The sequence below is a fragment of the Pinus tabuliformis genome, chromosome 2_1 (genome assembly GCF_031772625.1).
Source record: "Pinus tabuliformis cultivar Carrire ecotype Pingquan chromosome 2_1, CPIR1, whole genome shotgun sequence".
Lineage (NCBI taxonomy): Eukaryota > Viridiplantae > Streptophyta > Pinopsida > Pinales > Pinaceae > Pinus > Pinus tabuliformis.
The window spans coordinates 73,059,069-73,080,817 of record NC_142299.1 but is presented as its reverse complement, the minus strand read 5'-3'; the positions used below and the strand labels follow the sequence as shown (position 1 = coordinate 73,080,817).

The window sequence follows — 21,749 nt, the reverse complement described above, 5'->3', positions numbered from 1 at the left end:
TTTAAATAGGAGGTCAATGGTCAGTTGAGATGATCCGATCTTTTGATCGTGTGCTAAGTGAAAGCTCTCTTGTAATCGTTTTTCATGGGCAATAAAGAAAGACTTTGGGGTTAATTTATGCTAGTGTTACTCTTCGTGGAAATGCTGTAAGATATTTTATTTTCATGCATAGATTTCCTTTTGATCCATTGATAGTAGCTTTCTAAAGAGTGGTTTAAGCACAGGTATCTTGCTTGATCACTAGGGTTTGAATGATAGTTTAATTTCTGAATATAATGGCAGGTATCTCCATTAGATCTAAATTCACTGTTGTTTTCTCTCTCTATGTTAATAGTTGAATTAAGTTGTGTAGGAAATCCTTGATTTTGAGATCATCGGGCATTCGGGGAAGTCTTTAGTTGGATCAGCCAACTCCCAGATTGCATTTTCTGAAGAGCCTAGTTGGTTTTTGATCCTGGGATTATCATTAGATTTCTTGTTGTGGATGCATGAAGGGTTTTCTGAAGCACCTTATCTTAAATTCAAAATTTTAAAAAATAAATGTGGCATAACGACAAATCTGGCTGCTTGGAGCCCTTAACTTGTGAATACTATAATTATTTAGTTGGTTTTTGGGTTTTTTTTAGGTTTAATACTTGCATATATTATTTTTGGGTGTTCTGTTTTTGTTATTGCAGGTTGCAGAGCTGAAGAGGAGATTTTTGTTTGAAGCCAGATCTAGGCATTGGAGGGTAAGATCTGGCCTCAGAGTCCGCTCTTGCAGGGGTTTTCTGGAAAAGGTTTCTGAAGAAATTTGAGGTTTTCCAAGCCATTTGTTTGCTGTTGCCTGGGGTTTCATTTTTGCAGGAAAATTTCGAATTTTTTTTAAGGATGAACGCTGCCCTGGGCATGCAACAGACTCTTCGTCCATTTCATGCTTCAGTCTCAATCTCCTTGCGTAGCTGTCAGACCCCAGTGTTGCCATCCCTCAATCGCTGCCAGAACCTACAAACAAGTGGTTGCCTGCTCCATCTACTACGCAGCTCTACGTTTCCCTCTACGCTGCCTTTTCCCTTGTGGATCCCTCCTCTGTTGAGCCACCATCCTCTTCGAAACCCTCATGCAAATTTCATTGCTCTATCACTGCCATTGCAGTTTTCGAAACTCCTCTGCCGCCATTGAGCTACATCCTTCTGCCAGCATCAGTGTGCCTCCATTTCCATCAACGCCATCAAACCTGTCCACAATCAGCCCTCTGCTTGTTGATTTTGCCGCTGCCATCGCAGTTCCCATCACAAAATCTTTCACGTGTATCCTTCTCCCTACGCAGCTCCCTAACTTCATCGCCCCTCAGCTCCTCGTTTCTCCTTACTGCACCCATCTCTTTGTTTGATCAACCTGAGAGCCATCTCCACGTTGCCATTTCACGTTTTTCTCCCACGCCGCGAGCAAAACCCTCTGACCTGCACATACATCAAAACGCAGTCCATTGTTGCCTCAACTATCTCTCCACGCAAGCCTTCGAACCCTCTCTGCCTGCATTAGTCTAGCTCCTCATTCACGCTGCTCTCTCTTCGCTGTCAAGTCCAAACCTCTGTCGACCTGCACACACATAGCAAAACTTATTCATTTTAACATTTCGATTTGTTTCATTTTATTTGGCTTTTATGTTCCAGTTGGCTAGGGTTAATCGTATGCACATTTTTGTTTAGTCTCTTTTGATTTTAGCTTAGGGTTAACATAATTAGAACGCATTTAATTTAGTTTTAGGATAAAGTATATATATATATATATATATTTTATGAAGTATGTTAATATATAAAAATTTAAAATAAAAAATTCGATTTTCATTTTGTTATATAGTTTCAGAATTAGACTTTTATTTATTTACCTTTGAGTTTTATTTAGTTAGGATTTAGATTTTACAAGCTTTCATAATTTAGGTTTTTTTATTTTCTTTTTAGCTTTTAGTCTTTAGTTTTAGTTTGGTTTAGTTTTATAACAAATCATCTAAAGAAAAGAAAAAAAAAGGGGTCCCAAAAACTTTTTTTTAGCCATTTGGATGTGTATGGTTATTAAAAATAAAATAAAATTTCAGAAGGATTTTCTAAGATTGTGAGCTTTCAAAGAAAAGATTTTTATGGTATCAGTATTTCATCTATAGTTAAAAGTGCTTAAATTTTTTCATCTGGAGTTTAACTATTGGAAAACAATAAATTTCCCTAGGTTTGGAATTTCAAGCATAACCATTTTAAATTCTAGGATGTTAGCTTTTAAATTTTATGGTTATTTAAAGCATTTGCATCTCTTGAAATTTAATTGCTAAGACATTGTTTATCTATAGAAAATTTGTCATCCTTGCTTGGATTATTTAATGATCATTACATGTTAGATATTTTGCAAATATTTTCAAGCAATCAGCAGCAACAAATAATCAATTACTTGGATCATTGACTCCATAAGGCATTGGTATTAATCATTTAAAATTCAATCTAAATCTTGCTAAGCCTTAAATCAAGTATTCGATTGCCTCGTTGTGTCTCCCAACCGGATGATTTCCAGTTGGTTTTCCTTTTTCCCATAGGGTCTACCCCCCTCAGCCTGCTATAGGGAGATGGCTTAAACAGAGAGATAGGGGATCAGGGTGACAACCCCCGGTCTGAGCGTTGTCGTGGTGCTTAGACACTTTGCGCGACAACAAGCCTAATCACGTACATTGGGTTGTTGCAAAGAATCTCTTAAGATATCTTTGTGGTACTATCAACTATGGCTGAGATACACTATTAGGCATTTGTGGCTACATGGATATTTTTATGTTGACTGGGCTGACAATATGGTGGATAGAAAGAGCAGGTCAAAATTTCGCTTCTCTGTGGGATTTGCTTCAATTTCTTGGATTAGTAGAACGCAGAAATCAGTTGCTCTAAGCATCGTTGAGGCCGAATATATTGTAGCTAGTATGGCCTATTGTGAAGCTGCTTGGTTGAGGAAGCTCTTTAGTGAGCTATTTGAGCGTGTGCTAGATACCACCATTATCTATTGTGACATTTAGAGTGGGATTCTCCTTTCAGAGAATCTCGCGTTCCACGACCACTCCAAGCATATTTATATTAGGTACCACTTTATCCGGGATATGGTACAACGGGGAGCAATAAGGCTCCAACACATCAGGATGGATGATCAAGTTGCGGACATCCTCACGAAGCCCTTGGGGAAGGTCAAGTTCTTAGCCTTCCGAGAGAGACTTGGAGTCAAGGAAGTACCCTCCCACGAGGGTCTCGCTTGAGTTGGACATTGAGCTTTAGGAGCTCCTCGGGGCCTGGGGTAATTCTTGGAGCTATGTGCGAGCATAGAGTGAGTGGTTCACCTTCTTATGTGAGTATATATTCCAATATATATATATATATATATATATATATATATATATATATATATTGGTAAGATGACACATAGGGTGAGTCGTTTACCTTTCCCTATGATGGTTGACATGTGTGTAGGTTGAGTGGTTCACCTTCTCCTGTGGAATACCCAACATACATCCTACCCATGTAGTCCGGGACTTTTGGGAAGTTTCTTTCATCTGGTCAATGAGTTGGGAAAAGAGGATAGGGACCATAGCACTACAGACGGATGCATCGTGTACTACCGCACTCCCTATGACTAGGATGCATGATGTTCAACAACTTGATCGCTCAGGATCAAGTCAAATTGGGGTTCTACCCCTGGTTATGTGGACTGACTTTTGTCAATGGATAGTGGCAAGGCCTTGTGACTCACTCTCGATTGATTCTTCTTATTAACTATATCCATCTTTAGCAAAGTTGAGACGAGATGCAGAGATAGTACATGGTGACAAAGATGGAATGATGATCGATGGTCAGATATTGGCAGGTGGAATTCTGCCTAGTTGGGTGGCAGTGTTAAATTGTGCAACTAGGGCCAAATTCCACTTTGGACAACCCATTTGATGGAGATGATTATTGCATTAAATTCCTCTTTTCGAGAAGACGAAAATTGACCTAAGGTTCACTGAAATCAGACTAGGAGATATATGTTTTTGAAATGAAGCCCGCACATGGGCAATTTGTCAAGGTCGGCTTCGGGTTAAGTTGTCCAAATTGACCCTCCAACACATATAAATAAGAGTGACCTCAAACCTCATTTGGCACCATCACAACTCATCATATCTTCTCTCTCCTCATTTGATTGGGTCGTACAAATTGCAGGCAACCTATTTCTCTCACACGTGCGGATTTCAGAAGGCAGTTTGACTGGGCATTGACTTTATGTTTCAGCTAAGTTTGACCAATGTTGATCGAGGCTCCTTTTGACCTATTTTAATTGCGATTTTTGAAGGAATAAATCTGTTTGGGCATGCCGCATTGAATGACACAAACCGAGGAATTTTGGGTTGTTTGACCTATGTTGACTGCAAGCTTGACTTTAGGTTGATCAAATTTGACTGCTGATTGGTTGACTGTTTTGGGTTGACTTAGACCAACAAGAGAGGCTTAGTTCCTCTCTCCTTTGATTGAGCTATTTTGGAAGAATTTGACCAGATTTTCACTGCTGTTGACTTTTTGGTTAGGGCAAAATTTGATTGCTGTTGACTGAGGGCAGAATTGTAGATTTGATTGGGCTATTTTGGACAGTGATATTGGATCATCAAATTGGAAAGTCAATTTTGACTTTGACTTTTTTGTATCATTGTACTCTTTCTCTGCTAAACATTTGATATTTATAATAAGAAGAATTGATCAAGGGTTTTTCCCTGGCTTGAGCCAAATTCTTGTGTTCTCTTGTCATGGCTTGTCTTGTGCATTTATTATGTTTGTTCTATCTACAATTACGGTTAATGTGATTGCTATTGGAAATTAAGTCGAATTTATCATTGAGCCAATAAAAGGACATTGAAGTAATTGTTGCAAGCATAGAACATACCATTTTTATCTAAAATTAAGACTCTGCTACAATGCTCTTGTTGTGTTATGCATTGTGAAATAAGGATTTGATCCACAGAGAGAGTTGAAGGGACTTGAAGAAGATTGTGAGTGAGAGAGACTTGGAGAGTAAGAGCGAAACTTGGTGAGCCAAGGATTAATTCAGTGTTTTAGTGTTGATTTAGTTGAAGGGAAGGTTGTTGGAAACACTGAGAGAGGGGGTGAATCAATATTTCTTTTCAATTGTTATTTTTACCAATTAAGATCACATATAATTAGAACATAAAATGAACAATGATAGAATAATAATTTTATCAATCAATGATGAGGACTCCAATCCTCTTTACAATAAATCAATTACAATAATAATTAGGGCTCCAACCCTAGATGAAGACACCAATCTTCAATCCACCAAGCTGCAACTTGTATTTTTCCAAGCACTAACTTGGACTTCATGAGGCTCCAACCCTATTTTCCAAAGGCTCCAACCTTGTCACTTTGAGGCACCAACCTCTAGGGCTCCAACCCTATCTTCCCAAGGCTCCTACTTGGTCTTCTTGAGGACTTCTATCCTCTAGGGCTCCAACCCACAACTTCAGTTCGTCAAGATAAGTTTAATGATTCTTTACGGCTTCGAATATCTTCTGCAATGACCCTTGACAATATCTTCAGCTTCAACACTGCTCTCAAACGATCTCCGAAGCTCTTAGCTCATCAATGACAACTTTGTTTTCTCAGAAGGTGTCACCACAACTCTTCGTGGTACCCAAACAAGGATCTCCAAGGTCACCTCATGATGGCTTCAACGCATCATGGTTTCCAATAATGTCTTCAAGAATCCTTCAAATTGTCTTCAATATGCTGTCCCAAGAATTCTCCAAGACAATGAAGGCTTCTCCAAGGTATATTCCAAATCTTCAAGAACACTTCACAAGTCAACAAGCCGTTACTAGTCTTCACAGGTCAATAGGGCTTCACAAGTCTTCGCAAGTTCTGCATACTTCAAATGTTTCAGGTCCAAGGAGGTAGTCTCAAGGAGCTTTATAACATCAATATTAAACCATAGATAGTTCCCAAGATTTGTAGTCTTTAGGTCTCTACTTAACAAGTTTGTCACTGTAGATTTCAACAGATGCCCAGTAGTTACTTGAAATCAGCTCTAGATGTGACAAACAACTTTGCCCTCAAATTTTCATCCAACAGATGCAAGTCCTTTAGATGTTAACTCTGAGCTTGAATAGGACTATCTGAGCCTTCAATCACATAAGACTATCCACAGATAACTGTCCATACACAGAAGCATATGAGCCTCTCCACAGGTGGCTGTCCGAGCCTTTCAAGGATAAATGTGCCTCCACAGGTCCGCAGGTCCGAGGCTTGAGAGGTGACTGTTCACTGTTTTCTGACCACAGGTTCGGGTCACAGTTCAACCTTCACACAAGACTGTGCTTACAGGCGTTTACTGCTGCAATCCGAGCTTCACAACACTGTAACAAAGTCTTTACTGTTGACTGTCTGAGCCTCTGCACTAGCGCACTGATCTGAGGCAAAAATTCCGACCCTTTGCAATGCTACAGGTCCAAGGTATTTATTTTGAGCCCCCAAACAAATGTGACTTAAACAGTGATCTGAGCTTCTTAATCTGGACCTCTTCTTAACAGGTCTGAGCCAATTTATGAGACAGTTCTTAATGTTTTATCACTGGTCCGAAGTTTAGTATTGATCACAGAAGACTGTTCCTAATCCTTCACAAGACTGTGACTTCGGTTTTCCACAGGTAGCTGCCTAATGTTTTTTAGAAGTATCTCTCCACAGAATGTAGTCACTGTTCTGAGATTTTCTTCAGTTCTTAAATGATAACCCAATCACAAAAATTAGCCCAAACAGTGTTCTATGTCCTCCTCAGCCTTATTTCTTCTTCTGTCCTTTTTCTATGAATTCTTCACCGAATTTTGATTTTGGCTAGAACGAGGTGTTCGGACTCCAATATATACTGGTTTTGACTTATGATGAATATAGTATATACACGTCCCTTGGCCAAGGAACATGAGCCTACACAAGTCGGCTTAGGTCGGCTAGGATAAAATATATGATTTTATCTTAAAAAATCATTTTCTCCCAATCTAAGAAGAGTTAGAGGGCTTGTAATAGCTCCTTGGAAAGCTCTTGACCTTCTCTACAATCCAATGCCAATTCCACCCTTAGATAAGGTCATTTTATCACCAATAAAATAACATTTGCGAAGCTGTCATCATTATTTCATTTATGGCAACCTTTAGGATTCTATGTCTAGGGCTTCTTCTTCATAGATTTTAGGTCTTCAAGCTTTTAGGATTATTGCATCTAAGGCTTCTTCATTAGAGCTCCAAATGTGACCTTCAACAATCATCCATGCCATTATTATCTTCATCGAGGACAAGGGCTAGGGTTCTTGTATGTATTCTTCGTTTGTAAGGATTAGGGCATCTTCAAAGGTTAAGGCTTAGGGCATCCTATTTGCCAATCATTTATCCATGCATCATTAGATCATTCAAGATCATGCATTAGTATTTAGGGCTTCATTGTTCATCATGTAGATAAGGATATAGCTAGGGTTTGTCATTACGATTCAATCTCCATGCTTAGGGGACCCTCTTAGGATTTGCATAATGAGGTTAGGGTTATTCATGTATCACAAGAATATTTGCCATCTCAACAATGCCATATTGACATCAATGACAATGTTGACCAACATAGGTTGATTCAATGTTTGCATCTGCGGTTGCTACCAGTGATCTTCATGCTACAATGTTATGAATATAATTTATAACAAGTAAATAAATAAAATAAATGTAAATATTAAATAATCAAATATTGATTATGTTAAATAGTCATTAAGTTAAGTGAAAAGGCATGTCTAAAAGACATGCCCAGTGACGAAAGGACACCTGCTTAGGTATATAAATGCAGGTCCTCATTGTAACATTCATCACTTATACAATTTTTATATATTAATAAATTATTATTTCAAATACCTTTGTGTATTTCTACATTAAGCCAACAAGCTATCCGTTTTGATGCTTCAGTGGTATCAGAGCTATGGCACACAATATAATCATGCAGGTCTTTGAATGTTGTTTGCCACACAATGTGCCATTACGTTCACATCTTGATTGCGTTGACCAGTTTAATAAAATTCAAGAAGTATTTATGCGTTTAGAAAAATCATATGCAAAAGTTAAAGCATGTTGAAAGGAAAGCGATAACAAGAAAAATGATCTAGATGATGATTCCGGTGAAGCTAATACAGATCAAGATGAGGATTTAGATAAATCTGATCTTGATGTGAATGAGGATGATCTAGATCAAGATAATGATTCTGGTATAGCTGATATAGATCAAGAAGATTATGATGTTGAAAATCCAGATGAAGTTGATCTTGATGTGGATGAGTATGATATAGATTTGATTGATGAGTTTTTAGAGGTTGAAAGCAAGACAGCGGAAGCTCAAGAATCATTAGAGGAAGAATCACTTGCCCGCGTTGAAAGGGATGTTAGGTGTGAGTTATCTGAGTCATTAACTGGGAAAGATTCAGAAGGATGTAGCACTGAGGCTTGGAAAAAGCGTATCCATTGGGCTGGCTGACTGCCTACAGAAGAAATCACAGATTTTGTTAATGAAGCTGAGTGTGATCTACAATCTTGTCAACCAGTAAGAAGACATCATGGGAAATTGTTGGAGGAAGGAGCCAGTGGCTTTCTTGTTAAAAATATGGCTATTGAAGATGGTAATAAATATAGAAGAGAAAGCATAGAGGATAAGGATTGGGACTTAGTGGATAATTTCTTTGAAATAGAAAATGATGTCAATAAAAGCAATGTATTTGGTTCCAAACAGTGGGCAGCTGTGTACTTAGCTTCTACCCCTAAACAAGAAGCAACTATGGGCCTGAAGCTTCCTTGTGTTAATGAGGTGGAGGATGATGTTCAAAGGGCTCGTAAAATGCAAAGATGTCTGAAACGAAGGAGGAATGAACACAGGAGAAAGAAGGCCGCTAATGCTGATATTCAGTATGATACTGTGGGCACAACAGCTCTGAATGGAATAAGTAATGCTGAACCCTTGTCAAAGATTGTGAATGGTGTCGAGTCTGGATTTTGTTGCATTAATTGTAGTCAAAATATGAAATTGACGCAAACTTTACAAAACCCATATGAGTGCAGTAAAGTTGTGAGTCACATATCTACTATGGAATCTGTCCAAGAAATCCAAAAAGCTTCTGCCCATCATACATTTGCTAAATTCTCTTCCTTGGTACCTTGTCTATCTGAAGATAATGGTCAACCAAAGCCTAACATGTTAAAACGCTCTAGTACTATCAAAAGGAATCAGACTGTGATTATTGATAGTGATGATGAGTTGGATAATAGAAATGGGGTTCAGGATCCTTGCTGTGGCCAGTTAACTCATGCAACAGTTGATATTGAACATTTGGGAATTCCTCACGTCGATGAAGAGAATAATGGCAATATAGATTATAGCAGTTATATTGGATGCAGTGCAAATAATGCTGCACCAGTTGATATTGAAAATTTGGGGATTCCCCACGTTGACAAAGAAAATAATGGCAATATAGATCGTAGCGGTTATGTAGGGTGCAGTGCAAATAATGCTGCAACAATTAATAACCTCAAAGAAAGCCGTGAGGGTGATGAAATTGTACCATTTAACTTATTTGAATTTTTAGAAAACCCTACTGAGCTTGGGGTTGAGGTCGATATTGATTTCTTCAACCTACCAACATTCGATGAATCGAATTTACTGTTGGTTATTTACCCACCATTGATACCCACAGCGTAAACTATGATAGTACCGATGCTGGATCATTTTCCTTAGATGATGTGTCGGGTATAGAAGGAAATTCTTTCCCTTGTGGAAATCATTTTGGTTTTGTTAATTCTAACAATTATTATATTCCAAATTCCCACAACAATTATAATGCGAACTTTGTGAACAATAGTTTTGTTCCTGGTCCTGCAAACTGTGCCAATTATAATATCAACCAAACGGTGAATTATTATTCGGCTCCCGGTGCCAGTGCCATGAGTCCCAACTTCGCACCTCCTACTGGGCCATCTTCCATGACCTTAATGCCTTCAAATCATACCTTAATGCAAAATCTTTCTTACTCGGGGCTTACGGAGCCATTTCCGCGGGAGATTGCTGTCGTCGCACTGTGTAGTGCACTGAAAGTTCTGGTCTACCATTTCTATAATTCCGACAACCCTCTTGTGGCTGCACTGATACCACACCGTCCACCTGCGTCCGCATGGGTTATCTGCTGCAACAATTTTCGGTGTTCTGTGGCCTCCACGCAGACGCTGTCAGAAATCCGGTTGGAAAGGTCAGCAAAGAACGTCACACCAGTTCGTAAGTTAGAAAATTTAAATTCGTTAATATGAAATATATTATATATTAATTTTAATATAGTTATATCGTAAATAAAAAAATAATAATATTAATTAAAATGATTTAATTAATATATATATAATTTAAAAAAAAGGAAAAAATAGAGTTATTTAAAAAAATAAATAAATAAAAACAAAAAAAAATTGAGTGAAACAAAAAGAAAAAAGAAAAAAAATAGAGTTATAAAAATAAAATAAAAATTTAGAGTTATTAAAAAAAAATCGATAACCTTGGATTCAAGACAGTGTTACTAAGCGAATTATACAGGTAGATGTGCCAATTGCATCGAGTTACATATACCGAGATGACAAATGCAAACTGAAGGAAACTGTCGACAATAAGCTTTGAGGACAAAGCTTCTGAAGGACGGGGTAGGGAGAGGTGCCAATGGCGTCGAGTTACATATATCGAGATGACAAATGCAAATTGAAGGAAACTGCCGACAATAAGCTTTGAGGACAAAGCTTCCGAAGGAAGGGGCTATGTTATGAATATAATTCATAACAAGTAAATAAATAAAATAAATGTAAATATTAAATAATCAAATATTGATTATGTTAAATAGTCATTAAATTAAGTAAGAAGGCATGTCTAAAAGATATGCCCAGTCACGAAAGGACACTTGCTTAGGTATATAAATGCGGGTTCTCATTGTAACATTCATCACTTGTACAATTTTTATATATTAATAAATTATTATTTCAAATACCTTTGTATATTTCTACATTAAGCCAACAAGCTATCAATTTTGATGCTTCAGTGGTATTATTTAAAAAAAAAATAAAGTTATTTAAAAATAAATAAATAAATAAATAAAAAATTAGAGTAAAAAAAGAAAAATAATTAGAGTTATAATTTTTTTTAGAGTTATTAAAAAAATAAAAAATCGATAACCGTGGATTCAAGACAGTGTTACCAAGCGAATTATACAGGAGAGGTGCCAATGGTGTTGGGTTACATATACCAAGATGACAAATGCAAATTGAAGGAAACTGTCGACAATAAGCTTTGAGGACAAAGCTTTTGAAGGAAGGGGCTATGTTATGAATATAATTCATAACAAGTAAATAAATAAAATAAATGTAAATATTAAAAATCAAATATTGATCATGTTAAATAGTCATTAAGTCAAGTGAAAAAGCATGTCTAAAAGACATGCCCAATCACGAAAGAACACTTGCGTAGGTATATAAATGCGGGTTCTCATTGTCTTGTACAATTTTTATATATTAATAAATTATTATTTCAAATACCTTTTTGTATTTCTACATTAAGCCAACAAGCTATCAGTTTTGATGTTTCATACAACTTGTTCAGATTTGGGTGAATTTAGTCATTCTCTTGATCTCTCATTATACTTTGTTTCTTTGTTGAACAATTGATATCTGACAGAAGAAGAATTTGGTTGGGTTTTCCCCTTGTGGGTTTTGCCTTGGTCATTGGACCTAAATTCTCTATCTCATTTTGTTCTTGGTTGTCTTCAATTTGTGCATTTGGTTTATGTTCTATCTACAATTGCTTAACTAATATTGCAGCAGAAAGAAGTTTTCGAATAAGTGATTGTTTCAACATAAACATCAAAATTTCAACATAAATTTCCAACAACACCAAGTGGAGTTAAATATTTTCTCCACGATATCCCCGGTGTGGATTCAGGTGGAAACAAATTCTATCCCCATAATGGAGGCTTCCCCTAAACCGACTGAGGAACTAACTTCCTTAGTTGCAGGCATTGTCAAAGTGGCAACCTCCGCAACCCTTGCACCCTCTGAAGCCATCAACATAGGCTTTCAATGAGAGCATTCAAGGATGAGTTGGTCCTGTGCTTTACAAATAAAACAAACGTTAGAGATATTTGAGTAATAAATCCACTTCAACACAGACCCTCAGGTTGGCTCAAAAAGGTTTATGTTGTTCATCCGGAATGCTTGCCACACCTATTGGTAAACAAAACCATGAATAGCCATAAGTCTGCTAGTTGTTGGAAACTCTAACTAGACAGGGTAATGAGCTTGGATTTGATACTTTGGGTTAAAATTTGCCACTAGGACTACCAATAAGCAATCAGGCCCACAATATTCTAGGTAGCACACTCTAGAACATGTTAGGCCACAACCTCATAGTTGAATAGAAAGAAAACATAATTGCTGCGAAGACCCCAATAAGGATTCAATAAAATTCCTTTGGCTTCCTATTTTAGAATGCACTAACAGTTAAAAGCTTCTCATCCAGCATATGACAAAAAAAATAAAAAACGCCCCATGGTTCTCCAAGTTTTGCTGTCTTTCAAAATATTCTTTGTCACTGATCTAAAGGCTGATTGAATTTATGTCTAGTGCATCATTATTCTAAGAGCAATTTGTAACATTGCATGAACATACAAGTTCTTGTTTAAATGCTCATCTAACATTACATCATATATCTCGTATTAATTACTGATTGTTTTGCGATAGAAACAATAAGACTCTTTTCATATTGGCACAGTCATTTGCATGGCATCTTGTCATTGAATAATTTCATGTGTGCTTTGCTTACCTTACCTTGGCTAGTTACTTTAGTTACCAGCCTTTTGTACTTGGGTTTCTGCTCTGATATGCTCTTTGGCATCTCTGTAGTAGTTTCTTTTGCACTTTCACATTGTACTTTAGTTCTTTATATACTCTTTTAGTCCCTTTGACTTACTGTAGTCTCTTATAGTCATTTGTTGGACATTAAATAAACTTATCTTATCTGTGCAGTCTGTTGTGAGTTTGCAAGATTTTCAGCAAGCTGAACCAGATATTCTTGCACATTCTGCTTCAACAATTATAGCTCGTATTAATTCTTGTGGTAAAAAGACAAAAACTGCCCTTAAGTCACTCTGCAGGAAGATTAAAGGCATTGAAGTTGAGGTAGGAAAGGTTCAATCACTTTCTTTGGTATTTGAGAACAATCTACACAGGTATTTTTGATCAAATCTTATTTTTTATTTTATGTTAGACAGTGTGTTTATGAAACATTTTGTGGACTTGCAAGTATTCTATCTAGAAAGACAATGACGGAGTAACATCTTGAGTATAGAAGCCACCCATGTTGTAAGTTTGGAATGACAGAAATACTAGTTTGCTTGCATGTGACTTAAGGAAGTAAGAGGGATCGGAGGAATGACCACAAAATCAATCACGGCACATAGGAATCATTTGTGAAAACTCTTATTCAACACACACACATGCAGAGATAAATGGATAGAATGATCAACACCAATGACAAAAAGTGTTTTTTTTCTAATATGTGGAGGTCCAATGTACAGAACTATTGGGAACACCTATTTATCCGTTAATTATGGTTTTCTTATGAGTTTCTAACTAGGACTTTATAACTCCTTGTGAAGTAGCTCACAACCCAATTTATGGTATTTAACTAGGACTTTATAACTCCTTGTGACGTAGTTCACTACCCAATTTATGGTATTACATGAAGTAAATTGTCACGTCACAATAATAAAAATAATTTCAAGATTCTATTGATCACATCTTATTTATTAATGTAAGAGACCATATAACAAAATGAACTTTATGAACATAATTCAAATATTTGAATTCAAGATTCTATTGATCACATCTTATTTATTGATGTAAGAGACCATATAACAAAAATAACTTTATGAACATAATTCACATATTTGAAGATGAAATAAATTTTATTAGTGGTTTAGAGTTAGTAGTATCAAGAAAAAGAGATCTTAGGACTACAAAAGTTAAAATCTATTCACCTTGGCATGACTTTCTAGCTGTGATTTTGCTCTCAGAGCTGCCTAATGGGAAAATTTTTAAGGTTTATCTTTAAGAGCATAATGACATTTTAGGATTATAATGCTGCCTTGCCCAAGCTGCATTTACATGCTTTGATTTTATTATGGGAATTGCATAATCTATTATTACATATTACATATAAGAGAAACATTTCTTATAGGATCTTTGTTAAATTTTCTATGAGCCACATTGTTCTTTGCTTTAGATAATTGCATTTCATTATTTCAGATGACCCCATAACAGTTAGCTTCATTAGCAATTATATAGAAAGAACAATGATATCATAGCAGCAGAACATAAAAGATCACAAGAAGAAAAACATGCACAAAGAGGACACCGAGATTTGGTCAGAGACCAGGGCAAAACCTCACAAGGAGGAAAACCCATTGCAAATTCTTCTTCTTCTATTAGATTGTCATAGAAAGTTCAACAGAGAGATACAAAGTGCAAATATCATCATAATCTGCTCAGGGCCTATACATGACCTGTTCACAACTACGTTTGTGAACAAGTCTTATCGAGAATACTGATTTACTTCATTGCCATACATATTACTGTAATTGTGATGTCAACGAATGTGGAGCCAATGCTGCTATCTTACACCTGTGATGATATACGATATACCATACATACAGTCTATATTCATCTAGTGCAAATCCATATAATAAAGATGCTGAGACTATAGGGATGCCGGGACAGACTGCTTGTACCATCCATATTACTGTGTGCAAATATCCATACCACAGAGTGCAGGGATCAGCTATACATCAGAGTGCTGAGACCATCGTATTACTTTGCTGCAGCGAGATCAAGTATATATATTGGAGATTATACCAAACATACACCGGAACTGAAGATATGAGCATGAAGCAAAATAAATAAACTTTGATAATGCCATACATACATATGCAGAGGATCTAAACCATATGGATGTCATATATAGTTGAGAGGTGCGAGATTGGCATACAGTCATATCATAGCAAAGTAACAGTGCCAATAGAAGCAATGTAACAAAACCGACAGGAATGATATAGCCGACGCAGGTAGAACCATCACAATATTATCACAAAGCTGTACCATGCCACTACCAAGACGATGAACCTCATGGATACATAACTCTGTGCCATACATTCTGTACAACGGTGATGCCAACTGTAAACTATACAAACAGTACATCTGGAACGAACAACTGAGATACCATAGTGCAAATCATAAAAATGTCATAGAGCGAACACAGAGATGCCATATCAAAACAGTGAGACTCTGTGCCAAGCGAAGACCATATTCTGTGTCATCCGAAGAAGACCATGCTTTGTGCTATGCAAAACCATAACTGAGAAATGAGGCATCTGAGATCCTCAAAACAAATAGCCATCCGAGGTGATACAGAACCGAAAAATATCAGATCAAAATCCCATCCGAATTGCAGACCAATTTCGCACACCTTCTTGAGGATCACCCCATTGGGATATTTATAGACATTGTTGAAGATGAAGGGTCACGACCCTTGGAGGAGGCTGACATGAGGCCGACCTTCAAAATGATTTTAGATTTCAAATTAAAAGAATTTTCCCTCCAAGACTGACTTTTTAATATTGATGGCGGGAAACACTTATTAATTTTAATTCACATTTTCAAAATACAAAATTTATGCCAATCCAATTTTGAATTTCATCTTTGGCAATCTAGGGAAATTCTTCCCGAAACTGCCCCACAATTTAACACTCCCTCTCAGCTAGGGAGGAATTTCCATCAGAAGGCTCATGTCTCATCATAACTGCATCATGACGAATCTCAAGAGTGCAAATTTCAGTCCAGAAGAAAACAAACAATCTCATATCATCTCGTGAAAGAAGAGGAATCCATAACCAAAGATAGGGGAGATCAGCCCTCCAAACCCTATTAGTCTCAAAGACATATGAAAGACATCCATCATATCTCATCATAACTCGATTATTAGCCGAAGAAGAAGAACCATCATAGGGGAACTCAACTTATTTATCATCATAGTGGAGCATCCGGCTTCCACCCTATATCTAATGATCAATACAATGTTTATTATTGTCATCAGGGCATATCTCTTTTCAACCCATCTCCATCTGTTGAGGAATCTCAAATCTAAAGAAGAAGAGGAATCTGATATTGCAGGGGAGCCCAACTCAACCCACAACAACATTAGAGAGCTTAGCTCAATCTAGAACAACGCCACGGAGCCCTTCTCAACCTGGAACAACATTTGGGAGCCCAACTCAACCCTCTATCCAATAGGTGAGATCAAGTTACCACAAGGGCAAGGATCACACTCTAAGGATCAAAAGAGGGTGGGTCACAAGACCTTGCCACCCTCACCAAGAATGACAGAGGCAAGTCCTTATCTCTAGGGGTAGAACCCCTACCAAACTTGATCCCAGATCAAGTTGTTGAACATCATACATCCTAGTCATAGGGAGTACGGCAATACACGATGCATCCATATATTTGGTATGGTCCCTATCCACTTTTCCCAACTCATTGGCCAGATGAGAGGTACTTCCCATGAGTCCTTGACTACATGGGTGGGATGTATGCTGGGACATCCACAGAAGAAGGTGAACCACTCATCCTACTCATATGCGATAGGAGAAGGTGAACTACTTATCCTATGCATATATCATCAGCTATAAGGGAAGGTGAACCACTCACCCTATACTCTCATATATCACCATGGGGTATCACAGGGGAAGGTGAACCACTCATCCTGTACACAACGTACCTATAGGGGAAGGTGAACCTCTCACCCTATGGTCGCTCATAGCTCCAAGAAGTCTCCCAAGCCCCTAGGAGCTCCCAGAGCTCAATGTCCAACTCAAGCGGGACCCTCATGGGAGTGTCCTTACACAACTCCAAGTCTCTCTTGGAAGGTTAAGAATTTAACCTTCCCCAAGGGCTTCGTGAGGATTTCATCAATCTGCTCATTAGTCCTGATGTGTTGGAGCCTTGTTGCTCCCCATTGTGCCATATCCTGGATAAAGTGGAACTTAATATCAATATGCTTAGAGCGGTCATGGAGCACGAGATTCTTTGAAAGGGGAATCCCACTTTGGTTATCACAATAGATGACAGTGGTATCGAGCACGTGCTCAAATAGCTCACTAGAGAGCTTCCTCAACCAAACAACTTTACAACAGGCCATACTAGCTGCAATATATTCAACCTTTCTGGTGCTTAGAGCAACAAACTTTTGTTTTTGGTTTATCCAATAAATTGAAGTAGACCCCAAAGAGGAGTACCTGGATGTACCTTTTCTATCCATCATACTGCCAGCCCAATCGATATCAACATTCCATGTAGTTTCAGATCCTTTGCAATGTACCTTAGTCCATTATTGATAGGACTATGAAGATATCTCAGAAGATACTTTGCAGCAACCCAATGTATATGATGAGGCTTGGTATCAACTCAAATAGATCACTGAAGAAACATGGTTCCTTATGTAGAGCTAAGACCAACGATCCTTTGTTTTTCTGTTTATATGGGACATTAATTGCAATATTATGTTAGATCAAATACATGGCATAAAGAGGGGAATGTTAGTTTTTGGTAGCATAGAAAGTGCTCTAGCCTTGAAAATTGGTGGAGAGGCTAAGGCACATGAGTTCTACAAAACCCAGAAACTGTTTGGTGAAATTCCACCCGAATTGTATTTTATTAAAATAATTAATATTTTTAATGGGGTCCCTAAGTCTAAAATTAGGAAAATTAAAATATTAATGGGTATTACTCAAAATATGGGTGAGAATGATCTAGAAGGCAGATCAAGTCATGTTTTAATCTTAGCTATTGCTTAGAGACTTAATCTCGGCCGTTGAAGACTCAATAGGAAAAGTATAAAATGGAGGGTTGGGGTTCATTTGGAAACACACAGAGAGATTGAGGAAATTGATTTTCTGAGGTGAGAAGTTCTCAGAAGGAAAATCGATTGGGGAGATCTTGCAGCAGAGGGGTAGTGAGAATCTGGGAGAAGGACTTTACGGAGAATATTGACAGAGAGGTGGAGAGAGCTTGCAGAGAGGCAGCGCAGTAGTCGGGAGAGATGTCGCAGAAAAGCTTCCTGTCACGTAGAATCAAGAACTGCCAAAACAGCTGAAACTGTTGGGAACTGTCGACCGGAACAGTCGGGAGAGCTGACGCAGAGGAAGCGTAGTAGCCGTGAGAGTTGACGCAGAAAAACTGCTTGTAATGCAGAATACAGAATTGTCAGAACAACCGGGAGAGCTGATGCAGAGGCAGTGTAGTAGCTGGGAGAGTTGACGCAAAAAAGTTGCCTGTCACACAGAATCCAGAACTGCTGGAACTGTCGGAACTATCAGGAATTGCTAGAACAACCGGGAGAGCTGACAGAGAGGGCAGAGAAGGTGATGTAGGGCTGACGCAGAACGAGTGCAGAAATAACCAGGGTTAGCTAGTCTTGTGCCGGATCAGCCGGAATTTTGCCAAGTGAAGTGAGGTAAAACTCACTCAGATTTTCCGCCAGCATTTTCTCTGTAAAGGATTGCTAGATGAGCATCCTAGATTTGTATTCAAATATTTCTCCTACATAATAATAAACTCTTAGAACCGCTGCACCGGTTTTCCCACATTGGGTTTTTTCGGGGACTGTGTCCGAAAATAAGTGTGTCCTATGTATCTTGTTCTTTTCTCTGTTTTTTTTTCATGAGATCAAATATTTAATTAGTGTAGGCTGCAAAAGTAATTTGCTTCAATATTCAGAAGAATAACTTGATGAATGTAATTTAAAATAAGTAGGTGAAGTAGATTCAGATTTGTTGCAGCAAGGGTTCCTTTAGTCTAGGAATTTTCACAGGGAATACCTTATCTATCCTTACTCCCTCTCACATAGGGTGGCAACAACTACAAGCATTTTTCTCTGTTCATGAAGATGACTCTGTCCCAGCTATATATATATATATATATATATATATATAAGCAACACAAGGATCCATCAAATCTAACAACAATAATCCATCAATGTCAGGTAGCATGTCAAAAATACTTCTTCATGGGAAGTGGTTCCTGACACTGTTTGAGGTAGGACCAACCCTGTCAGCAAAGAATTGCTAGTTCACAAAATTGATTTGCAAAGACATGCCTTTAACAACACCAAATGTTCATCATTTCAGGTCCAAAGGACTTGCTACAAACTACAGTCATGGATCTTCTATTCATCCACTTCATGATCGCTGAGGTGGCTTCAATATTATGCAAATAAAAAATGAATGTTGGGATTTCATCAAGGGTTTTCCCCTCTGAGTGGAAAGCTTCTTTAGCCAACATCAAGATCATTGCCCCTTCAATGCATAGTCACATTAGATCATACAAGACTGTCATATATTAGGTTTCCGTATATATCACTGTTAGGACAAGTCATCATCAACTATTCAGTCATCAAGCATTTCTCAAGGGTTAATGTCAAGAAATCAAAGTAGTTGACAAGAACATCCTCATGCTTCAAGTGTTATGGTTACAACCAAGGTTACTTGGGAGCGGGAGCGGGAGCGACATGTTCAAAAGTTCTCGGTTTGGGAGCGATTCTAGGAGAGTTTTTTTATATATTATTATTATTATTATTATTTTAATATATATTTCTTATATTTTGATGCATATATGTCAACGAAAGCATGTAGAATGATGAATTAGATATAAAAACATAAAAAACATAGATTGAACCATATAACAACAATCTTCTAGAAGTTATAATCTCACCATGTCCACAAGTTAGTAACATACAACATACTGAGTCTCATGATTCATCAATCTTCAAGTTTCAAGCTTACAAAATTCAATATATAACGTTCATCATAATTGATCACCAAAGTTTTACTTGTAAGCTAAGTGTAACCATTACAACAAAGAATATCTAACATGAAATGAAATAACTTTCAATTTTCACGAAGCATCATATTCATAATTCATTACCAATGAGTTAGAATTGCCAACTTCAAACTTAAATTGTCATATATTGTTCACAAAAATATCATAATAAATATGAAAGAGTCAACAATTATTAAAACTACTAGAAACTAGAAAAGGCAAGTAAATATATTATCTATAGATTCCTCTTGCCGCCATGAGAAATGTCGAATTTCTGAGCAGGGCGTGGTGGTCTTCTAGGAGTCTCCTCCCGCACAATTGCACAACCAGAACTAGGAGGAACGTGCCCTCCACGTGAGGATGTAGATGGAGGCGGCGACCACAATGGAATAATACTTGGAACTCGAGCACTGGCACTGCTACTGGATGGTGGGGGTGGCATGGTTGTTGTTGCTTCATCTTCATCTCTCATAATTTTTGCTTCCGATTGTTCAAGATGTATAGTGCCATCCTCCAAATTATCGTCCTCTGGGTGGTTGTCCCAAATTTTATATGTTGGATCCTCATAAGCCCGATCACAATAATAACTCAACAACCTCAAGTTGTAGTGCACATAAACCAAGCTTTCTGCCCAGTTTTCATTGAGTCTGTTTCTTCTCACATTATGTATGACGCTGTAGGTGCTCCAAAACCTCTTTGTAGAAGAAGTATTTACAACCTGTGAGAGAACTTTTTTTGCCAATTTTGGCAAAAGTCCCATGCTACTATATGCTTCCCACCATGTGAGAGTATCAAATATGTCTCTATCTTCCATTGCATGCAAAGAACTAAACAAACAGTGCAACTGAAGTATATGCCTAATTCAAGATACAGATTAGCACACTCCTCCCTGTCAGGTACCAACTTGTCTAATGCTTGCATATATCCTGTGATACCTTTGGATCTGTATGGGGTTTGACCCTAACCTCACCCCAGGTGCAAGTTGGCCCAACCAAGATGGAGAGTGGTATTTTGGCATAAGGATATACGCCAAGGCATGTAGTGGAACATTAAGTTTATTCCACCGTGTACACACACAATTGTGAATCAATGTATACAAGTTGGGATCATCTTTCTGAACAATATCTTTTATTTGCCCCAACATGGTATCCATTTGCTGATACACCTCCCCAATCACTGGTTTATCTGTATCTGCAAAATGAATAATGTTATAAAATGGCCTGGTGAATTCCATTACTTTCCTCACACGTGCCCAAAATAGACCATCAAAAGTAGTCTCCTCCACTTGTTCAAAACCTTGCTTGTCAACTGCATTTCTAGCCCTGTCCTTTAAGACTTGCCAGTGTGGACTTGATACCATGCTAGCCAATGACTCTCTTACCTTCAAAAGGCACTTGAAGGTGAGGTAATAGCTAGCAAATCTAGTCTTCACAATCTTCAACAACTCCAATCTTGAGTGACTGTGGAAAAGCCCATGGGTATTGCTATGATTTGTAATAAGTTTTATCATCTGTTTGCCTCTCTTGTACAAATCACCAATCCATTTGTATTGTTGGTTTTTGTTCTTAATAATATCATGTATCAGAAGGTTCATTATGTGAACCAAACACCTAGACCAAAATATGTTGGGGTATTTATTCTCAATAATTGCTCCCCCTGCCTTACAATTAGCAACATTATCAAACACTTATCAATGCCTAGCCTTTTACATTTGTCCATCCATCAGATACAATGGACA

The 21,749-nt window shown here is 37.7% G+C and overlaps 1 protein-coding gene across 3 annotated transcripts in view; it reads left to right on the top strand.

Moving 5' to 3' along the window:
• The window catches only part of LOC149198838 (uncharacterized protein At3g49140-like), a 200,554-nt gene that overhangs the window by 71,012 nt on the left and 107,793 nt on the right, over positions 1-21,749 (top strand). For 2 of the 3 annotated variants that reach the window (XM_089402182.1, XM_089402183.1), the window contains exon 9: positions 13,109-13,261. In XM_089402182.1, the coding sequence (XP_089258308.1) occupies positions 13,109-13,261 (153 nt within the window). Of the gene's footprint in view, positions 1-13,108; positions 13,312-21,749 lie in introns of all 3 variants that reach the window. The other variant, XR_016253736.1, reaches the window with a different exon arrangement.